We start from the raw sequence: 17727 nt of genomic DNA on the forward strand, positions 1-17727 counted from the left end.
TGCTTAATCCTTCCGAGAGTGAGGCGGGACACCACGGGCAGTGCATTGCCGACCAGGGAAGCTCAGCCAAGCCTTGGTATCCAGGGCTTCTCCTGGGAGTCAGTCCCGTAGGAATGGAATGCTTTAAGCACCTGACTCGCCTTAGTTACTCCAGAGTCAGACAGATACAACATAAGCCAGGTCTCCCCCAAAATCACATTGTTAGCGTAAACTATGCAGGGTGGCCCAGGGCTCCAGGTGGACGAAGACTCTTATCAGGCAGGATATCGCAAGGGCTTAGAGCTTATCTCTCAGGATCCATCAAGAGCCAGGCGTTTCTCTGGAATGTGTGAGAGTTGGACATCCTAGGTCTATGGAGGTAGCCCTCGGCTGCACACCCCGGCAGGAATTAGCGAAGCTGGCGAAGGGAGAGGGAATGACGTGAGCGAGGGAAAGCTCCCTGAAGGAGGCGTCACCAGAACTGACCAGTGTTGCTCCTGTTTTGTTTGTCTCCTTTTGCTCCTCTGTGGTTCTTGAATTTCGATCTTGCATTTTCAGTGCTCGCAACTATTAGATGAGAATCTAAAGGATGAATATTTTGAGGAGATCATGGAAGAATATGAAGATATTAGACAGGACCATTACGAGTCTCTCAAGGTAAGTGACAAAAACAGGTCCCTGATGGTTGGGCATTAAAACGATCCTGCATTTTTGAATGTGACTTTATTGTTTTATGGAGGGCAAAGGTTTAGGATCATTTTAGAGAAGCCCTGTTTTCTAGTTCAAATCGGAATTCTCTGGTGTCTGAGTTCCCAGTAATTTGGGGTTATACTAAAATTAATTTCATTTATTCCACCAAACATTTATTGGGTACACAGTAGGTGTTAGGTGCTGTGCCCGAGAGCAGAGTTATGAGAACGAATGAAACATACCCAGCAGGAGAACAGGAACTGAAACAGTGTGTGGACATGATTCTCCCGTTTCCCCCGGATCCTTGTTCTTGAAATAATGGAAGAAAATGAAGACATCAGACAGGACCATTGCAGCCTCTCTCCCTACTGCCTAGCGCAGGCTGCAGAGCGGTGTTAAAGGAACTGTCCCTCTCTATATAAGCTTCAGGGAATCCTTGGGCAACAGACGTAATCACTCGTTAGAAGTCGCTGGGATATTTCTTCCCGGTTCATCTGCCTGTTGGACCTTGTCCGTGGTGGGGGGCACTTTGGGGGTGGTTAGGCGAGCGAAAGGAGATGACAAACGGCATGAAGAGAACAGGTGTTTCTGAGGTGTTGACTAGCCCAAGATTCTGTGGTTGGCTTTCCGCCTCTCCTCAGGTCTGCCCACAGTTGACAGTTTCCTAGCTCTGCCTTCTGGTCCTAGGGCCGGTCGACGGCAGGCTGGTTAGCCCTGGCCTTGGATGTTCTAAAAGGACAGGCGGGATGCCGCTCCATTGCCAGGCTTACTGCAGGGTTGAGGGATCTACATATCAACATTTAATGGGTATTTACCGAATCTTTACTCTCTATTGTTCTGGTGCTAACATGGAGCCATATATGGGTGGAAAAGGAAGAGCTTCTTATGATATGAATTTTCATTAATAAAAGCATTTGTGTTTGTTTTGTTTTGTTTTGTTTTTACACAAGTCACGTACTAGCTTTGGGGACATACTTCCATAGTAGCAGCTGGAGAGAGAAGAGTCTCCGACTAAAATAACTTTTCTTTTGTTCATAGGAGAGAAGATACTTAACCTTAAGTCAAGCTAGAAAAAACGGTTTCCGTATTGACTGGCTGTCGGAGCCCCCTCCAGGTCTGTCTGGCTGTCGGTTAGAGAAAGGCTGCGTGTGATAGTGAGGGCTGGAGAGGTGTTTGCATGTACTTGGCTACAGAATCAAATGTGCAGCTAGAGACTCTTACTTGTGTCTAATAATAGTGATGAAGCACAGTGATGGTTTAAAAGAAAAGGAAATAGGTACCATTTACGGAGGACCAGACTGACCGCACTCTGTAGTGAATGTGCTGTTGTCCCCACTCACATGTGAAGACCCTGAGTTTTGGGTGAGAACACGAAAGGTTACTGGGATTCTCTCTCTGGTCTGTATTCTGACCCCACACTCTTTCCTCTGTGTGGGGCTCGAGGGGCCCCCGCAACTTGACATAAGTTCTGGAGACCTGCCTGGGTGGCCTGGGTCGCGGGGCAGGCCCAAGTGTAGACATGGAGTGCTTGAGATTGAAGATGCCCTCACCCTGAACAGACCTTTAGAACATTCCAGCAAAGCAAGAGCTCCTATTTCTTGTGCACTCTTTCCCGTTCTCTCTCTGAATGCTTCCCTCTATTTCTTTTGTTTTTTCTTTTTTTTCCTTTCTTATTTCCAGCCATCTCTATTGCCTTATGGAGTTGTTCATGAGGGAATAAAATATGGAAGATGTTTTGACACGCTTAGAAGGGCATGAGGTACAAATGCAGAACTGAGACAGGGTGAACAGGGGTTGTATTACTTGAATCCATATTTCCAAGGTAATGCCTCAAATCCACTCTCCTGGCTCACAACATCAGTGTTATGCATATGATCGGCAGAGTGGAGAGCATTAAATTGGAAATGTAGGTGCACTTGGTTCTACTTTCAGTCCTGCTGAGTTCAGTGTGGGTGAGTAGGAGGAATGCCACATTGGGAGTCAGGAGGTCGGGTTCTACTCCCAGTTTGGCTCCTCGCTCTGAATCACTGAACGACCTTGAGCGTCTCATTTCCATGGTTGACAGTTTCTAATGTGTAGAAAGGAGTTACCCTATGGAAGATTGTGAGGATAAAAGAAGATAAGCTTTTGAAAAATGTAAATCACTGGATAGTCCAACTACTATTTTCCCTTTACCTTTCACTATGAAATTAGAAAAACATCACAGGGAAAGTCCCATTTTAGCCCAAATATCCAGCACGATTCAGCGGAGACAGTCCTCTGAAGGCAGCAGTGGGGATACTTTTCGAATGGCCCTCTGTCCCCAGGGTGGGGCTGCTGTGGGGCTCTGCACCTGTTACTTCAGAAGGGCAGAGGCCCTGACGTATAGCCCGCAGAGATGTTTCTGAGGACAACCCAGTCTTCTAGTAGTCGCAGGAAGTCACTAAAGGGAAAAAGAGGAGCTCTTCTCTCAAGGTCCTTGGTGGTAAAATTCCAGAATAGCATCCTTCAGTGACTACAAGGCAAGAGGGAGCTTTCATCCAGAGGAAATCTAGTTTCTTCTTAATGGTCAAACACATCAACACAATTTAATGTTATGAAGAAGAGATTGTTCTGAATAGTAAAAAGATGACCAGCAACAAATGAGATAGAGCTACCGTGAGCATGTATGAAAAGATAGAGATTTCCAGGCAGAAGTAAGAAGCAGTGCCTACTCTCCCCGTACTTTTCTCCCTCTCACGTCTACCTCTGACTATCTGGTGACACAAAAATACTCCAGAGGCTCCGGTGTTATCCCACAGCACCTGAGATGAGTAGGAGAACGTAAGTTCTCTGATCCCTATTTACAGAGCAGGGAACTGAGGACACGGAGGCCAGGAAGCTGGTGGGGTGGTCGTGGCATCTGACCCTTGCCCGACCCTGCCCCAGGCTTGGGGGGCGAGGGTGCAGTATTGTCACTCCTGGTGTCCCAGAGGGCCCCGCGGCACCATCTGTCTCCAAATTCTTTGTCATTAATTCACTTATGGTCTATTTTAGACTCGCAGGGAGGTGTAAAGAACAATATGTTGAACACCCATATATACCTGCTAGCCACCTAAGAAATAACCTGTAGGGGCACCTGGGTGGCTCAGTCGGTTAAGCGTCTGCCTTAGGCTCAGGTCATGATGCTAGGGTCCTGGGATCGGGTCTCGTGTTGGGCTCCCTACTTAGCGGGGAGCCTGCTTTTCCCTCTTCCTCTGCCTGCCGCCCCCCTGCTTGTGCTCTCTCTCTCTCTCTGACAAATAAAATCTTTAAGAGAAAAAAAAAGAACCTGGTGCCCATTTAAAAAAAAAACAAAAACAAAGCAGAACATACGTAGTGGAAGTCGCCCTAGCGCCCCTCCCTCCCCTGCAGGATCCTGAATTTGATGCCTTCTTTCCGTGCATTTCCTTATGTTTTGCCTGCGTACGTATATAGCAGTGGGCAGTAGAGATGATTGATTCAGGTTTCTAACGTTTTTCTAAGTGGCTTCCTGCGTGTGCCTTTCTACAGTGGCATTTATTGTAGTATTGTCTTCATTTGTGCAAGTGAAGAGAAACCCAAGTCTCTTCTCTTGGACCGAAGGGCTGAGGGAAGAATTTCCAAGGGCGGTGTAGACAGTCAGCCCCTCGGGAAGAGTGATTTGATTTAAATTCGCTGCGGAGTTACTCCTTCTCCATGATCATTTAAAGTTCCACTCTTTGTAAAACAAGTCCAACAGGCAACAGGAGGGAGGGAGAGGGGGAGCCCCAGAGCAGGGAAGAGCCTGCCAGGAGTGTCTGGTGCAGGCGGCTCAGCCCCAGGCCCTGGCATTGGCCTTGACATGGGGGCTTCTTTTTACAGTGAAGCCCACGTTTCTTGGGACTCGGGTCTTCGAAGACTATGACCTGAGGAAGCTGGTGGCCTACATCGACTGGAAGCCCTTCTTCGATGTCTGGCAGCTCCGGGGCAAGTACCCGAATCGAAGCTTTCCCAAGATATTTAAGGACAAAACTGTAGGTTAGTTCAGTACGCCCTTCTTCCTTTCTGCTCTGCTATTCGAGACGTAGTGTCTGGACTTTGAAGAGGAGAAAGGGTGGCGAGCAGAGGGTTTGGAGTCTGCCAGATAGAGTTTATTGCTATAATCGTTCACCTATTCAGCTCTTCTGTGGTTTTTAAACTGCTAGATCGGTCCTTATTTATGGGATAATTGGGTATTTTGTTGGTCTGTTCTTTGAAAAATGCTTATCGACGTCAGTTACGAGGCAGGCTCTGTGTCAGGCGCCGGGGATAAACAGAAGGTAACAGGGGTAACCCCTGCCCTCCAGTGCAGGGCTCACAGCTGGTGCGGCCGCCAACGATGGGCAGTTCCTGCGCGGCCCTCCAAGCTCCTGCCTCGGGGCTGAGTCCAGGGCGTTCATGAACACACAATGACGAGACAGACCTGGGGGAGGTAGTATGTGAAGTACTTTTTGAAGATGAAATGGGAGGGACTGGGATTGGGGATATGAGATGTTCCTGGAGAAAAGGATGTCCCCGGCAGAGGAGACAGGATGGGAAGGCACAGTCACATGTGCCCACTGGGGGAAATGCCAGGAGCCCATTGTGCCGGGATCACTGGTGGGGGGAGGGGGTGAGAAGCTGGAGATGTGGGTGAGCTGGTAAACCGCTGGCCCCACTTCTCAGGCCCAGCCCCACCCCCAGAATCTACCCCCAGAGGCATGGGATCACAATGCCAAGCCTCTAGAGGATTAGGAGAGAGCCAGAGGAGAGCAAGGTGGAGGGGTGTTCTGCTAGGAGGTTGGGGTGAGGGTCAAGGGGAGCCAGGTGCCCATTGTGCAGGGACAACCACCCAAGTGCAGTGCTGGAGCCCCTGCAGAGGGGCTGGGCCCACACTTCCCTCCTCCACCTGGTCCACGGCCCCAGAGGCCACTGTGAGGTCACTGGAGTGATGGGTGCACGAGGAAGGTCGGTGATGGAAGGATCTGGCCGGCTTCGTTTCACTCGCTGTCTGAGACTGCGTTGGGGAGCCCCAGATTGGGCTCTCTCTGCCTCTTACTGAACAGAGGCATTTAGGGGCACTGCAGTCAGCCCGAACCACTAACCCTCAGCCGCTGACAGGCACCAGTGAAGTATTTGGGGGGATAAAAGGGAGATGGGAGAGGCTGGCTGAGGAGGGGGAGTGGCTTTAAAAAGAAGTATTTTTTGCTGGCTATCACTGGCATTTTTAAGTGAATTCTGACTATGTTTTCCTAATAGGTGAAGAGGCCAAAAAGGTCTATGACGATGCCCAGGACATGCTGGAAGTGCTGATCAGTGAGAAGAAGCTCCAAGCCAGGGGCGTGGTGGGGTTCTGGCCGGCGCAGAGCGTGGAAGACGACATCCACCTGTACGCGGAGGACGCAGCGCCCCAGGCTGCGGAGCCCATAGCCACCTTCCACGGGCTAAGGCAGCAGGTATGGGGAACCGCGGTGCTAAAAAAAAAATCATAAATAGGAATTAAGCAAGCCTGAGCTGTGTATACATGATACACCTCACCCCAAATGACCACTCATAGGCCCAAGGCCGAGGCATTCGGGAGGACAGTGGACAGAAGGAGCCGGTGTGGGTTGAGAGGCTGGCCCCTTGGCACCGGCAGGAGAGGGGTGTTGGATGTGGTGTTGGACAGGCTGCCGGGACACACTGTTGCTGCCTCGGTGGTCACACACAGACGGACGTTTCCTTGATCAAAAACATCGGTTTGTGTGCATGCATATTATTAAAACAGGCCGGTGGCTCCCTTTCTCAAAGGGAAGACAGGCGGAAGCACACATTTGCTGAATGTCTGTGACATGCCAGGTGCTTAGGCGGGTGCTGGATGGACCGTCTTAATTCATTTCCACGCTGCCTTGTAGACAGTTTATGTTTCCATTCTACAGGGGGAGGGGGATGAGGGCCGATGGAGATGGTGCTAAGTCCACAGCTTTAGAGGGGAGAGCCCAGCTCGTCCACACGCGGTGGCTTCCCTCAGTGTGGCAAGAACTGGCATTTCTCAACACGGTTGCCTCTCCTGTGTCCCCACCCGGAAGAATGCAGATACCACGTGCGTGTCCCTGTGGCCGCGATGAAAGTTGTCCTCATCCAGAGTTGGAGCGAGAACTCACCAGAGCCATTAACAGAGGGTTGCAGTAAATCATCCTGCAAAGTTCCACTACCATTGTCAGTCATTCAGAAGCGATAGTATTGCTTTTAATCATAACCACCACGTAATTCATAATGACAGATAGTTTCACCGTAACAGCATCTGAAGGGATTTTTTTTTTTTTTTTAAAGATTTTATTTTTATTTAGTAGGGCGAGTGAGAGGAAGCATAAGCAGGGGGAGTGGCAGGCAGAGGGAGAAGCAGGCTCCTCGCTGAGCAGGCAGCCTGATGTGGGACTCGATCCCAGGACCCTGAGATTATGACCTGAGCCAAAGGCAGACGCTTAACCGACTGAGCCACCCAGGCGTCCCGAAGGGATTCTTAAACTTGGGACACTGATACCGTAATAAGATCGGGGAGGGCAGCTACATCACTCCTGTCTGCACCCAGGCTCCAACACCACAGAACAGAAGGCCGCCGGTTGTAATGTTACGGTCCCGCCCCTCCTCACTAGCCAACTGGTGACTTTTCTTCTGCAGGTGTAATTCGGGTCACAAACCTCTGCCCTAGCCCAGTTTACGTCCAACACCATTCGTGACCGGGCAGGCTGTGGCAGACCGTGTTAGGGCATTTAACAGCAGGCCTTCTCGATTTGCACGTATGACACATTCAGATAGCTCTTGCTGAGGAGGTGCTCTCTTCCAGTGCTCCGGAAGATGATTCTGGCTACAGCCACTTACTGCTGTGGGAGGCTTCTGTCTCAGACTGTAGTGGCCGTCTCTTCCGCGCTGTGAAGGGGCTCTGTGACCTGTCTCTGCTTGTGGTGCTGGGAAGCTCTGTGTCTGCCTCTGGCTTTTGTTAGTGAAGAATGGTTGATGGACAGAGTACATCATTTGATAATGTCCCCCGCATCGTGGTCCCTGCGCTCTGTGACATTTCTGCGGGCCATTACCAAACACCTTCTGGCCATTTAACCATTTTCTGCCCAGTGTTGGTTAGGCTATGCTTGTTTCTAGAGCCAGCAAGCAAATAATAGCTCTGATGCTCACCGACTAATTGATCAGTCTTACGTGCTGTACAGCGGTCAAGAGCATGGGTTGTGGTATCAGACCCCCGGACCTAGCACCGTCTGACACTGGGCTTGCTGATCAAGCTCTGTCTGCCTCAGGTTTCCCGTCTGTGAAATGGGGCTGATGGTATCACTTCCTTACATCACACGGTCGTTGACAGCGTGACATTAGCGAGTTCCTGTACAGCAGCAAGAGTAGCGCCTGACGTACAGCGAGCACTCGGTGAACACTAGTTACTAGCTCTTTATCTTCTCAGCAAGTGTTTGTTGATTGTGAGAGATATATACGACCTTATTTGTCTGCCTGGTGGCAGGGGGGAGTCCATCACCATTTGGGCATGAGAAATGGGCAAGGGCGGGCACCTGCCCTGAGGAGAGACTCCCGAAGCTGGGCTGCCGAATGCTGGGTTTGGTGTCAGGCCGGCCCAGGGGCGGCCTCGCGGTCTCCTGAGCCACCACTGTGGCGGGCAGCACGGGGCTCTGGGCTGCTGACCAGAGGTTTGCTGAACTGCATCTGTTGATGCTAAGTAGAGGCTTAGGCATTTGTGGATCCCTTTTGGATGTAACTTCTGGATTTAATGTTGATCTTGAATTGAAAACACTTTTGGGGGAAATTTGTTTTATATGAATGTTTAGGGTTCCAGTTCCCAGCACAGTGCCTGGAGGCATGCAATAAATGTGGCAAGGAGCAAATTCAGTGGTTTCTTGACTGTCTGTCATGTCATGTCATGTATTTTTTTAGAATCTTCTTTCACTTGTTGATTCCACAAATATTTATCGAATACTCGCTACGTATCAGGCCCTCTTCTAAGTACTGGGGATGTAACAGGGACCAAAGCGGACATCGCTCTGTGAAGCTTAGATCCGTCTGAAGAGACGAGGTTGCTGTCTGTTGCGCGTCGCCCCCACGTCCGTGCTGACGGTCTGTCTGTGCGTCTGTTGGGTTTGAAGGCCGAGAAGGACCCTGCCAGCGCGGACCCGTACCAGTGCCTCTCGGACTTCATTGCTCCGCTGCATTCCGGCGTCCGTGACTACCTGGGTCTGTTCGCCGTCGCCTGCTTCGGGGTGGAGGAGCTGAGCAAGGCCTATGAGCAGGAGTGTGACGACTATAGCAGCATCATGGTCAAGGCTCTGGGAGACCGGCTGGCTGAGGTAGAGCGGCGGCGCTGGGGACAGACCGGGTGGGGAGCGCGTGACGGCGCCAGGTGCTAAGCAGCCCTTAGCATCCATGTCCTGCCGTTTTGTTTTCACCGAGTCAGATGAGGCTGGCCTTAGCATCACGTGCAATTTTAAAAAATCGGCTCTTCTCGAATTGCTCTCATACATCATCTTTTGGGCAAAGGAATGCCTCCAGCGATGCCATAGTTTGTAGCCGTCCTTAGAACCGCGACCTCTTTGCTGTAGTTCTGATGTCTCCCTTTGCTTGTTGTGTGACGTTTTTCTGAGGAGCCTGAAAAATTCAGGACAAATTAATACACCGGGGCTCCTTGTTCTCGTGTTGCGATCCTCTGTAGATTCATCTTCCTGTACGTGGCCGGGGTCCCCTCTGCTTCCCCTGAGGCTGGCAGGGGAGGAACTGGCAGCTGTAGTGGTCCCCGCTTCTCCTCGTGGCCACTGTCAGGGAAGTGTTTCAGCTCAAGGCCCTCGAATCCTCAGATCACTGAAGAGGATACGTCAGAGCCCAGGCTGAGGCCAAAACTGGGCAGAGAGCAGCTGATGAAGCGACAAGCGAGCTGAGAATCCAGTCGGCCCCTCTTGCCCAGTTCCTCCTGCCTGTGGTGCAGGCAAGGGCGGGGGTTGCCCCAGTCGGCTTTGATTGGGGGAGCGGGGCGGGGGGCGCCGGTGCAGGGGGCTCCTGCCTCTGCCCACACGCACGCCTTGCTCCCCGCTGCAGGCCTTTGCAGAGGAGCTCCACGAGCGGGTCCGCAGGGAGCTGTGGGCCTACTGCAGGTGCGAAGAGCTGGACGTCACCGACCTGCGGCGGCTGCGCTACGAGGGCATCCGGCCGGCGCCCGGCTACCCCAGCCAGCCTGACCACAGCGAGAAGCTCACCATGTGGAAGCTCGCCGACGTGGAGCGGTGCACGGGTGCGTGCGGGGAGTGGGTGGCACCCTCCTTCCCCATGCGGGTCACAGGCCTGCTCCGGTCACACACAGCAGTGCACACGTGGCCACCCGTGTCAACACGTGGGAACGCTCGGAATGAATCCCCCCCTTCCTCCCATCTAGCTCTTGATCCCACTGTTTTACATCTACATTATTGAATAGTCGTCTCACACCCCTCGCTTTTAGATGGATCAATTCCCATTACTTTCTCTTAGGCTGTAACGGATGAGAATTTAGCTTATCATAGTGCCTGCCCATCTCCCGCCCTGATTTCCTGCTACAGGGCTCTCACTGCCTCTGATCTCACCGTTAGCGACCTTCAAAGCCTTCAGTGACGTAGTTCCCGTCAGATCCTCCTCCTCTGGACGCTGCCCCCGCCCCTCAGCTTTTCCCCTTTATTAACACAACTAACAGTGTCAGTGGAATGAATCAGAAGCGTGCCGTCAGTGCCGATCAGGTGAAAGGGACTTGGGTTCAGGTGAGGGACTGAGGCTTTTGGACACTGGCAGGAATGGCGTGGACTCCCAGAACCGTAAGATATGGGTTCGAGTCCTTCCCTGCCGTGAGCTACCTGGTGATCTCCGGCAAAGTGTTGAAGCTTTGTGCTGCTGTGTTCCTTGTCCATAAGATGAGAGGCTTAGACGGGACAGCCCGGTGCTCCCTCTGTGTCCTGGGGGCTCATTCTCAGGGCCCGACTGTTGTCATCCCAAGAGGCAGGAGCCTGGGGGTCCAGATGGTGCCTTCCTCCCAGGGCTGGCACTCCTTCTCTGAGAGGCCCAGGTTTAGGACCAAGTGGAGGCCTCTGTCCCTGAGATTGGAGGAATGGCGGGGGGTGGGGGGGTACAGACGGTCTTTTCAAGGTCTGTCCCCCTGGGTTAGAGGAGATCGGCCTGAATTTCATGCTGTGTCATGTGTCCACTTAGAAGGCATGAGCTCACTTTCATTCACCTGTTCCTTCCTAAACAAGAGCTTATTGGGTGCTGCCAACCGCCAGGCCCTATGCTAGGCACTGGAGAAATCAGCATTTTCTCCCCCCCGCCCCCACCCCCCGCCCCCGTGTTGCTCTCTGCAGGCATTAGGTTAACGGAATCCCTAGCAATGGCACCTGCTTCAGCAGTATCCGGCCTTTACTTCTCCAATTTGAAGTCCAAATACTTTGCAGTGGGGAAGATTTCCAAGGATCAGGTAAGTTAGCTGTTTCTTTGTGTATGGCTTCCCTAGATGCCTGTCTTGTCTTAAATGGAACTGAAGAACCTGTTTTATTTTACATGTGAATGAGAATAAAAAGGGAGGGAAAGCGTGACGAAATTTACCCTCAGTTAATGTCTTAATTTGATATCAGCTCGTTACCCCGATGCTCGCCCTCCCATTTGCACACCTACACCCCCAACACTCACACACTCTAGCCAGCATCTTGGCACCGGAAACTTACTGCATGTTGTTTTCTGCCCAGAGAATAAGGCGACTTGGTGAACAGATAAATATCCATCTCCATCTAACTCAGTAGATTGCTATTACGACAAGAAATGGAAGGCATTTCGGGTTTCCCAGCAAATCCTGTGGGAACCTCACTTCAGAAAGTCTTATCATTTTGGTTTGATATGCCGCTTCTAATCTTTTGCAGATTGAGGATTATGCTCTTCGGAAGAACATGTCTGTGGCTGAGGTTGAGAAATGGCTGGGACCCATTTTGGGATACGACACAGAGTAACTTGTTTATTTATTTATTTTTTAAATCCTTTTCTCTGCTTGAGGATCCTCAAGGAAATAGAGTCCAGAGTGCCTTTAAAATGAACAGCAGTAGTAGCAACGTAAAAGCCCGGCCGCCTCGCTCTGCTCCAGGCTTCGGAAGACTGTTTGGTGGAACCTTGTAGAGGAGCAGGGCCTTCCTGTGTCCTTGGGAAGCAAGCAGCTCCTTTCCGGGGGACCTTGAACGAAGAGCAGCAAGCACAGCTCTGGTGGTTTTCCTGGTCCCCGCGGACGGGACAAGCTGGAGTTAGAGGTCTTTTGCCTTTCAAAGCAAGTCAGCTTGCTGTTTTTTTTTTTTTTCCATTTTTACCTTGCGTCTAGGAGGCCACTTATTATTATTATTTTTTTCTGTTGCTCTCTTAGAAAAAGGCCCGAGACTTAGCTGAGTAGAGAAATGTATAGAAAAACGTGACCCCGTGGCAAAATCACCCTGTGCGAAATGGGGCATTTTAGTCTAAAACGGTTGCAACAGCACTCTGACAGGGAAGAAAGTACAACTCTGCTGTCCCTCTGGAAGACCTCATTTTCATTTTCTGAAGTCCTGATTACATGGGTGCGGAAGTCCCTTTGGCAGAAGGTCCGCTCTCACCGCTGACTGCTTAGAAATGCTCAGGCTGTTTGCCCTAGGGTGGTCAGACACAGGGGTGTTCTCCTAGCATTTATGTCCTCTTCTAGTTTCATATTCTCTGCCCTGAGGGCGAAGAAGGAGGTGGGGTGAGGAAGTGGCTGCTCAGGGTAGTTAGCATCTTGTCGCTGTTTTCTGGAGTTGAGCAGGCTCTTGGCTGAGCCGCGGTGTCCTGTGCAGGGTTGGACCGACGAGCAGCGAGATTGCACTCAGTTCCCCCATTTCTGTGCCGACGCGACTGCAGACTCCTGCAGTGTAGGACAGCACATTGACGTGTTCTCAGTTATTTTGGGGGAAATGGCTAAGAACATGGACTTCGACGTCAGACATACTGGATTCACATTTCACCTTTGCCGCGGGCTGTGCAACGCGGGCAGATTGCTTCCACTCTCCAGCACTGTCTTCTCATCTGTACAATGGGGACACCAGTTCCTCTGTCATGGGCCTGAGGGGTGGATAAATGAGGTGACGCACGTAGGGCACGGAGCAGGGCATCTGACACACAGTAGCTTCTGTGGGGCTCAGTGGGTAGCGCCTCCAGCTCAGCACACGGTTAGTCTTCCTGGGAAGGGAATAGATTAACAGGCGAAAAGATACCAGGGGATCGCAGGTGATAAAGACTGGACCGCCTGCACGAGGTGCCCTTTCTGGGATTAGAGCCCCATTTACACTATGACTGGGACAGGGAAGCTGCCTTCGTGTCCCATGAACCGTTAGGACTCATGTTGTGTGTGACAGCCCTCTCCCTCGGCTCTCGTGATTTAAGCCTTGCTTCCCAAAGCAGTTCTAGCAAATGTACATTCAAGTGCATCGGAGGCGAAAGGAAAAAATCTTCAGAGAAGGAGAACCCTCCACATCTGCAGTGTATCCACGTGGACTTACAGAGGAACGGACCTTTCAGCCACCACTTGCCCTCGAAGCAAACACAGCCTTGTGCTTTTTGAGGTACAGTCGGTCTGTGCGTGAGTGAGAATGGGACTCAGTTTCCCGAGACACTTAGTCGGGAGACTTATCTTCTGTTCTGTAACAGGTGTGTTATTCTTGGTACCTTCTTCTGTCAGAAAGAGTAACCTCCTCCGAATATTTCACTGTGTTTCGTCAGAATTAGAGTTGCTAAGAGTCTCCTGATTTCATTAAGTATTTACCATCTCTTCCCTCAGCTGGTTATGTGACAGAATGGCTTCCTTAAATGTACTGTTCATCTCATCCCTCGAGGGATGCCTTTTTTTCCAAAGACAGAAACAGTTCGTGGAAGTTCGAGCCCCTATATATTCATGGAAGAATATAAAGTGCCAGTTGAAGCCCCCTCCCTTGTTTATGTCACACACTTGGAAGGCAGGTAGGTGGCCGTTCTGAATGTGGGGTCCCTTCTGTGTCAGTGCCTGTCCATGCAGAACCTCTTCTGGTCGTCACCGTCTGTGGCTGTCATTTGAACCCACTCATAGTCATCATTTTCACTGAAGATCCCACATTATTTTTCCCTCTAAAGAGGCGCTTGTCTGGCATCTTCCTCTCTCTGCTGCTTGCTCTGCTGTCCACACTGAGGAGTCTGGTTGGTGGGATGGTGGGGAGATCGGGTGTATGACAACCCATTTCTCCTTTGAGATATTCTCCTATGTCCTCGCTGCACTCACAGCTGAACTCATGTAAGAATAGTCCGCTTTCTTTCTGTTTCTCTCCGGCACGCCCTCAGCAGATACTGACTGACTGCTGTGTGCCCCCCACCTGCTCCCCCTTTCTCTCTTTAACCCAGTGAGGTTAGGTTTTTACCCCCTCAGAGGTTAGACCCAGTGGACTTCCCGGAGATTTGTCATCTGCGTGGGCCTGGACAATGCAGACCCACTTCTTCAAAACTCTCCTTTCCCTGCTTCCCCCTTGGCATCACTCTCTGCTTATCCTTCTGTGTTTCTGATCATTTCTCAGCCATTTTCATAGTTTTTTTTCCTTCCTCTGCCCATTTAAATCCGGTGTCCTCAAGGGCCTGGCATTAGTGACCTCCTTGGCATGTGTAGTTCCAGTGGGTGATCTCACTGAGTCAGTATCCCCATCTAAGCTCTGTCCTGAAGAGCACAGGGTACATCCAACAGCCCCTTCCAGGCAGACAGACAGACACCTCAGTGTGTCTCATCTCATTCCTCTCCAATTGTGAAATTCAGTCATGAAGAATGGTGCCACCACTCCAACATGAAACCTCACACTTAGCCTATATCATCTTTGGCTTAGACTATTGCAGGTATCTGAAAAAGTCAGCACATGAAAGACACACTTAGCCTATTTTAGTCAGGATGGCGGCAGAGATATTTTGGGAAGGCAATGCTTAGATGAAGGCCTGACTTGGGATGTGAGGGATGAAGATGAAGAAACAAGGTAGGAACAAGCTGTCTTTGTTCATGAACAGGAGTATGAAGGGTTGGAAAGGTATCACATCTTCCCGAATTGATCTGTAGGTTCAGTGCCATTTCCAACAGAAATTATAGTAGAGGCTGTGTTCAATATGACAAGCAGATATTTAAATTTATATGGAAAAGCAAAGGACCAAGAATGGCTGAGTGCTACCAAATGTGAAGAAGAGGTTATGAGGTAGTAGGTTTCGTTGTATGTGGTGCAGAGGTGGGCATTCCGAGCAGTGCCGTGAAATGAGGAGCCTGAAATTAAGGAAGCCATTCTGTCACATAACCTGTGCATGTTGTTGACCTTGACAACATGGCGGAGGTGGCTTGGTGCATCCAGGAGGACAGGCAGGGTGACTCCACACGGGGTGCTGCAACAATGCTTATCTGAAGGGAAAAGGTGAAATTTGGTTTCTGCCTCACGTGTTATCCAACCATCAATTCCAAATATATTAAGGTCTTAAATACAAAAAATATATATTTCAATGTTTGCGTGGACAAGCCCAAGGGCAGGAAAGAATCCCTCGAGACATAAAGCACTAACCACAAAAAGAAAAGATGATTAAATCAACTGGTTTTTTTTTTTAAGATTGATGTTAAGCTAATAAACAATTTAAAGTAGCGAAAAGACAAACCATGACTTGAGATATTTGTATTACACTTGACTGACAAAGGATTGGTAGGCAGAATAGATAGAGGGTTCCTATTTAATAAAAAAAGAAACTCGGCAGAATTAGACTTGAAAAGGCATTTCCCAGAAGAGGAAATACACATGGCTTATAAAAAGTGTTCCACAGCCTCGGAGATCAGAAATATGAATTAAGACCACAACGAGATCCCATTTTACATCCATATTTTGCAGAAGTTAAGGAGCCTGATGATACGGGGTGCCGAAGAAGCTCTGTGAGAACTCTCAGGGTGCGGGCACGTGACCAGGCATCTCTGCTTCAGAAAACCATGCTACCTCCCAAAGTTGAACTCTTGCATGCGTTAGGATCTGGCTTACGACTCGGACTCCCCCTCGGGTATCCAACAAACTTGCACACATGTGCCTGGAGGTGTGGGCAAGAATGTTCATAGCAACATCTTCATGATAGTCAAGAACCGAAACACCCAAAATGTCCATCTGTCTGTAGGGGGATGGGTAAATAAATTAGGTATATTCATACTAAGGGGTTATTATTCAGTAGTGGAAATGAATGAACTGCAGCTGTACGGGACAATAAGAATGAATATCAGGAAATAAGAAGAACAAAAGCAGACCCCAGGAGATCATGGGCTATGATGCTATTTTTATGGAGCTCAAAAACAAGCAAAACCAAAGAATATGTTGTCTAACCACATGTATCCGGTAAAACTATGTTGTAAAAAAAGAAGTAACAATGATAAACCAAAATTGAGCAGAGGAATTAACCCTGAGAGGGGGAACCTGAGCGGATCGCAGAGGGACACCTAGGTGGATGCAGGTCATTAGTAATATTCTAGTTCTCGGGTTGTATGATAGGTTTATGGCTGTTTGTTACATTATTCTTTATTAACAGAGTTTTGTATGTATTAAATGTTGTATTTAATGCATGTATCAAGTCTATTTTAAATAAAGACAGAATAAGCAAAAATCTGGGATGGTGACTTTGCATATAATGTTGTGTATGTGTCAGATAGATTTTTTTCAGAAAGGAAGGACGTGTCGGCCAGAGTGAACAGCAGTGCAAAGGCGGGGGTAGAGGGGTGCTTTGTGCGTGGGCTTTGGTGAATGAGTGCACACAGTGCCGTTTGCTGCAGCACAGGATATAGGAGGGGAGAAGAGATGAGTTTGGGACAAGGTTGACATGACTGAATACGGGCAGTCGGATACGTGACTTTGGAATTTAGGAAGACTGTCTGGCCTTAGGATTGGGAGGCTTCAGTGTGGAGATGGAGGTCAGGCCACAAGCGTGGACAGGACAGCTTGTGGAGGACGTGAGGAGGAGGGAGCCCAAGACAGAACTGGATTCCAGGAACGGGGTGGGAGGGCAGCCCTCTGGGAGAGTCCACATCCGGAGGTCCAGGAGAGAGGGTGTAGCTGCGGCATAATCAGGGGCTGTGGGGACACATTGGTGGACTGTGGCGGGTTGAAGATTGAATGGGAGGTGAGAAAGCTGTTATTTAAAGAACATTGGGTGTTGGGTTTGATTAGTTTGTTACAGATTTTGGATACTAACCCCTTTATCAGATATGTTATTTGCAAATACCTTCTCCCATTCCAAAGATTGCCTTTTAATTTTGTTGATTGTTTCCTTCGCTGTGTGGAAGCTTTTTATTTTGCTGTAGTCCCAAAAGTTTGTTTTTGCTTTTGTTTCCCTTACCTCAGGAGACATAACCCTTAGTATGAAGTTGCTATGACCAATGTCAGAGAGGTTGCAGCCTGTGTTCTCCTCTACGATTTTGATGGATTCCCATCTCACATTGAGGTCTTTCACCCATTTTGAATTTATCTTTGTGTATAGTGTGAGAAAGTGGTCCAGTTTCATTCTTTTGCATGTTGCTCTCCTGTTTTCTCAACACCATTTTTTTGAAACTCAGCACCCAAAAAACAAATAATCCAGTTAAAAAATGGGCAGAAGACAGGAATAGACATTTTTCCAAAGAAGACATCCAGATGGCCAACAGACACATGCAAAGATGTTCAACGTCACTCATCATCAGGGAAATACAAATCAAAAACCACAGTGAGACACAATGAGACACAAATCAGTGAGACACAACCACAATGAGACACAAATCAAAACCTAACACCTGTCACAATGGCTAAAATTAACACAGGAAACAACAGATGTTGGTGAGGATGCAGAGAAAGGGGAACCTTCTTAACTCTTGGTGGGAATGCAAGCTGGTGCAGCCACTCTGGAAAACAGTATGGAGGTTCCTCAAAAAGTTGAAAATAGAGCTATCCTATGATCCCGCAAGTGCACTGCTAGGTATTTACCCAAAGGGTACAAAAGTACTGATTTGAAGGGGTACCTGCACCCCAATATTTATAGCAG

The 17727-nt window shown here is 49.5% G+C and overlaps 1 protein-coding gene across 8 annotated transcripts in view; it reads left to right on the top strand.

Annotated features, from left to right (window-relative positions):
* Positions 1–16303, top strand: part of MTR (5-methyltetrahydrofolate-homocysteine methyltransferase) — a 99559-nt gene extending 83256 nt beyond the window's left edge. For 6 of the 8 annotated variants that reach the window (XM_032430285.1, XM_032430286.1, XM_032430284.1 and 3 more), the window contains 8 exons: positions 538–636; positions 1708–1783; positions 4510–4665; positions 5905–6101; positions 8787–8987; positions 9730–9922; positions 11013–11125; positions 11565–16303. In XM_032430285.1, the coding sequence (XP_032286176.1) occupies positions 538–636; positions 1708–1783; positions 4510–4665; positions 5905–6101; positions 8787–8987; positions 9730–9922; positions 11013–11125; positions 11565–11651 (1122 nt within the window). In that variant the 3' untranslated portion in view covers positions 11652–16303. The remainder of the gene's footprint in view (positions 1–537; positions 637–1707; positions 1784–4509; positions 4666–5904; positions 6102–8786; positions 8988–9729; positions 9923–11012; positions 11126–11564) is intronic. The other 2 variants (XR_004302512.1, XR_004302513.1) reach the window with 2 other exon arrangements.
* Positions 16304–17727: the final 1424 nt, after the last annotated feature.

The sequence above is a fragment of the Phoca vitulina genome, unplaced genomic scaffold, assembly GCF_004348235.1.
Source record: "Phoca vitulina isolate PV1807 unplaced genomic scaffold, GSC_HSeal_1.0 scaffold43, whole genome shotgun sequence".
Lineage (NCBI taxonomy): Eukaryota > Metazoa > Chordata > Mammalia > Carnivora > Phocidae > Phoca > Phoca vitulina.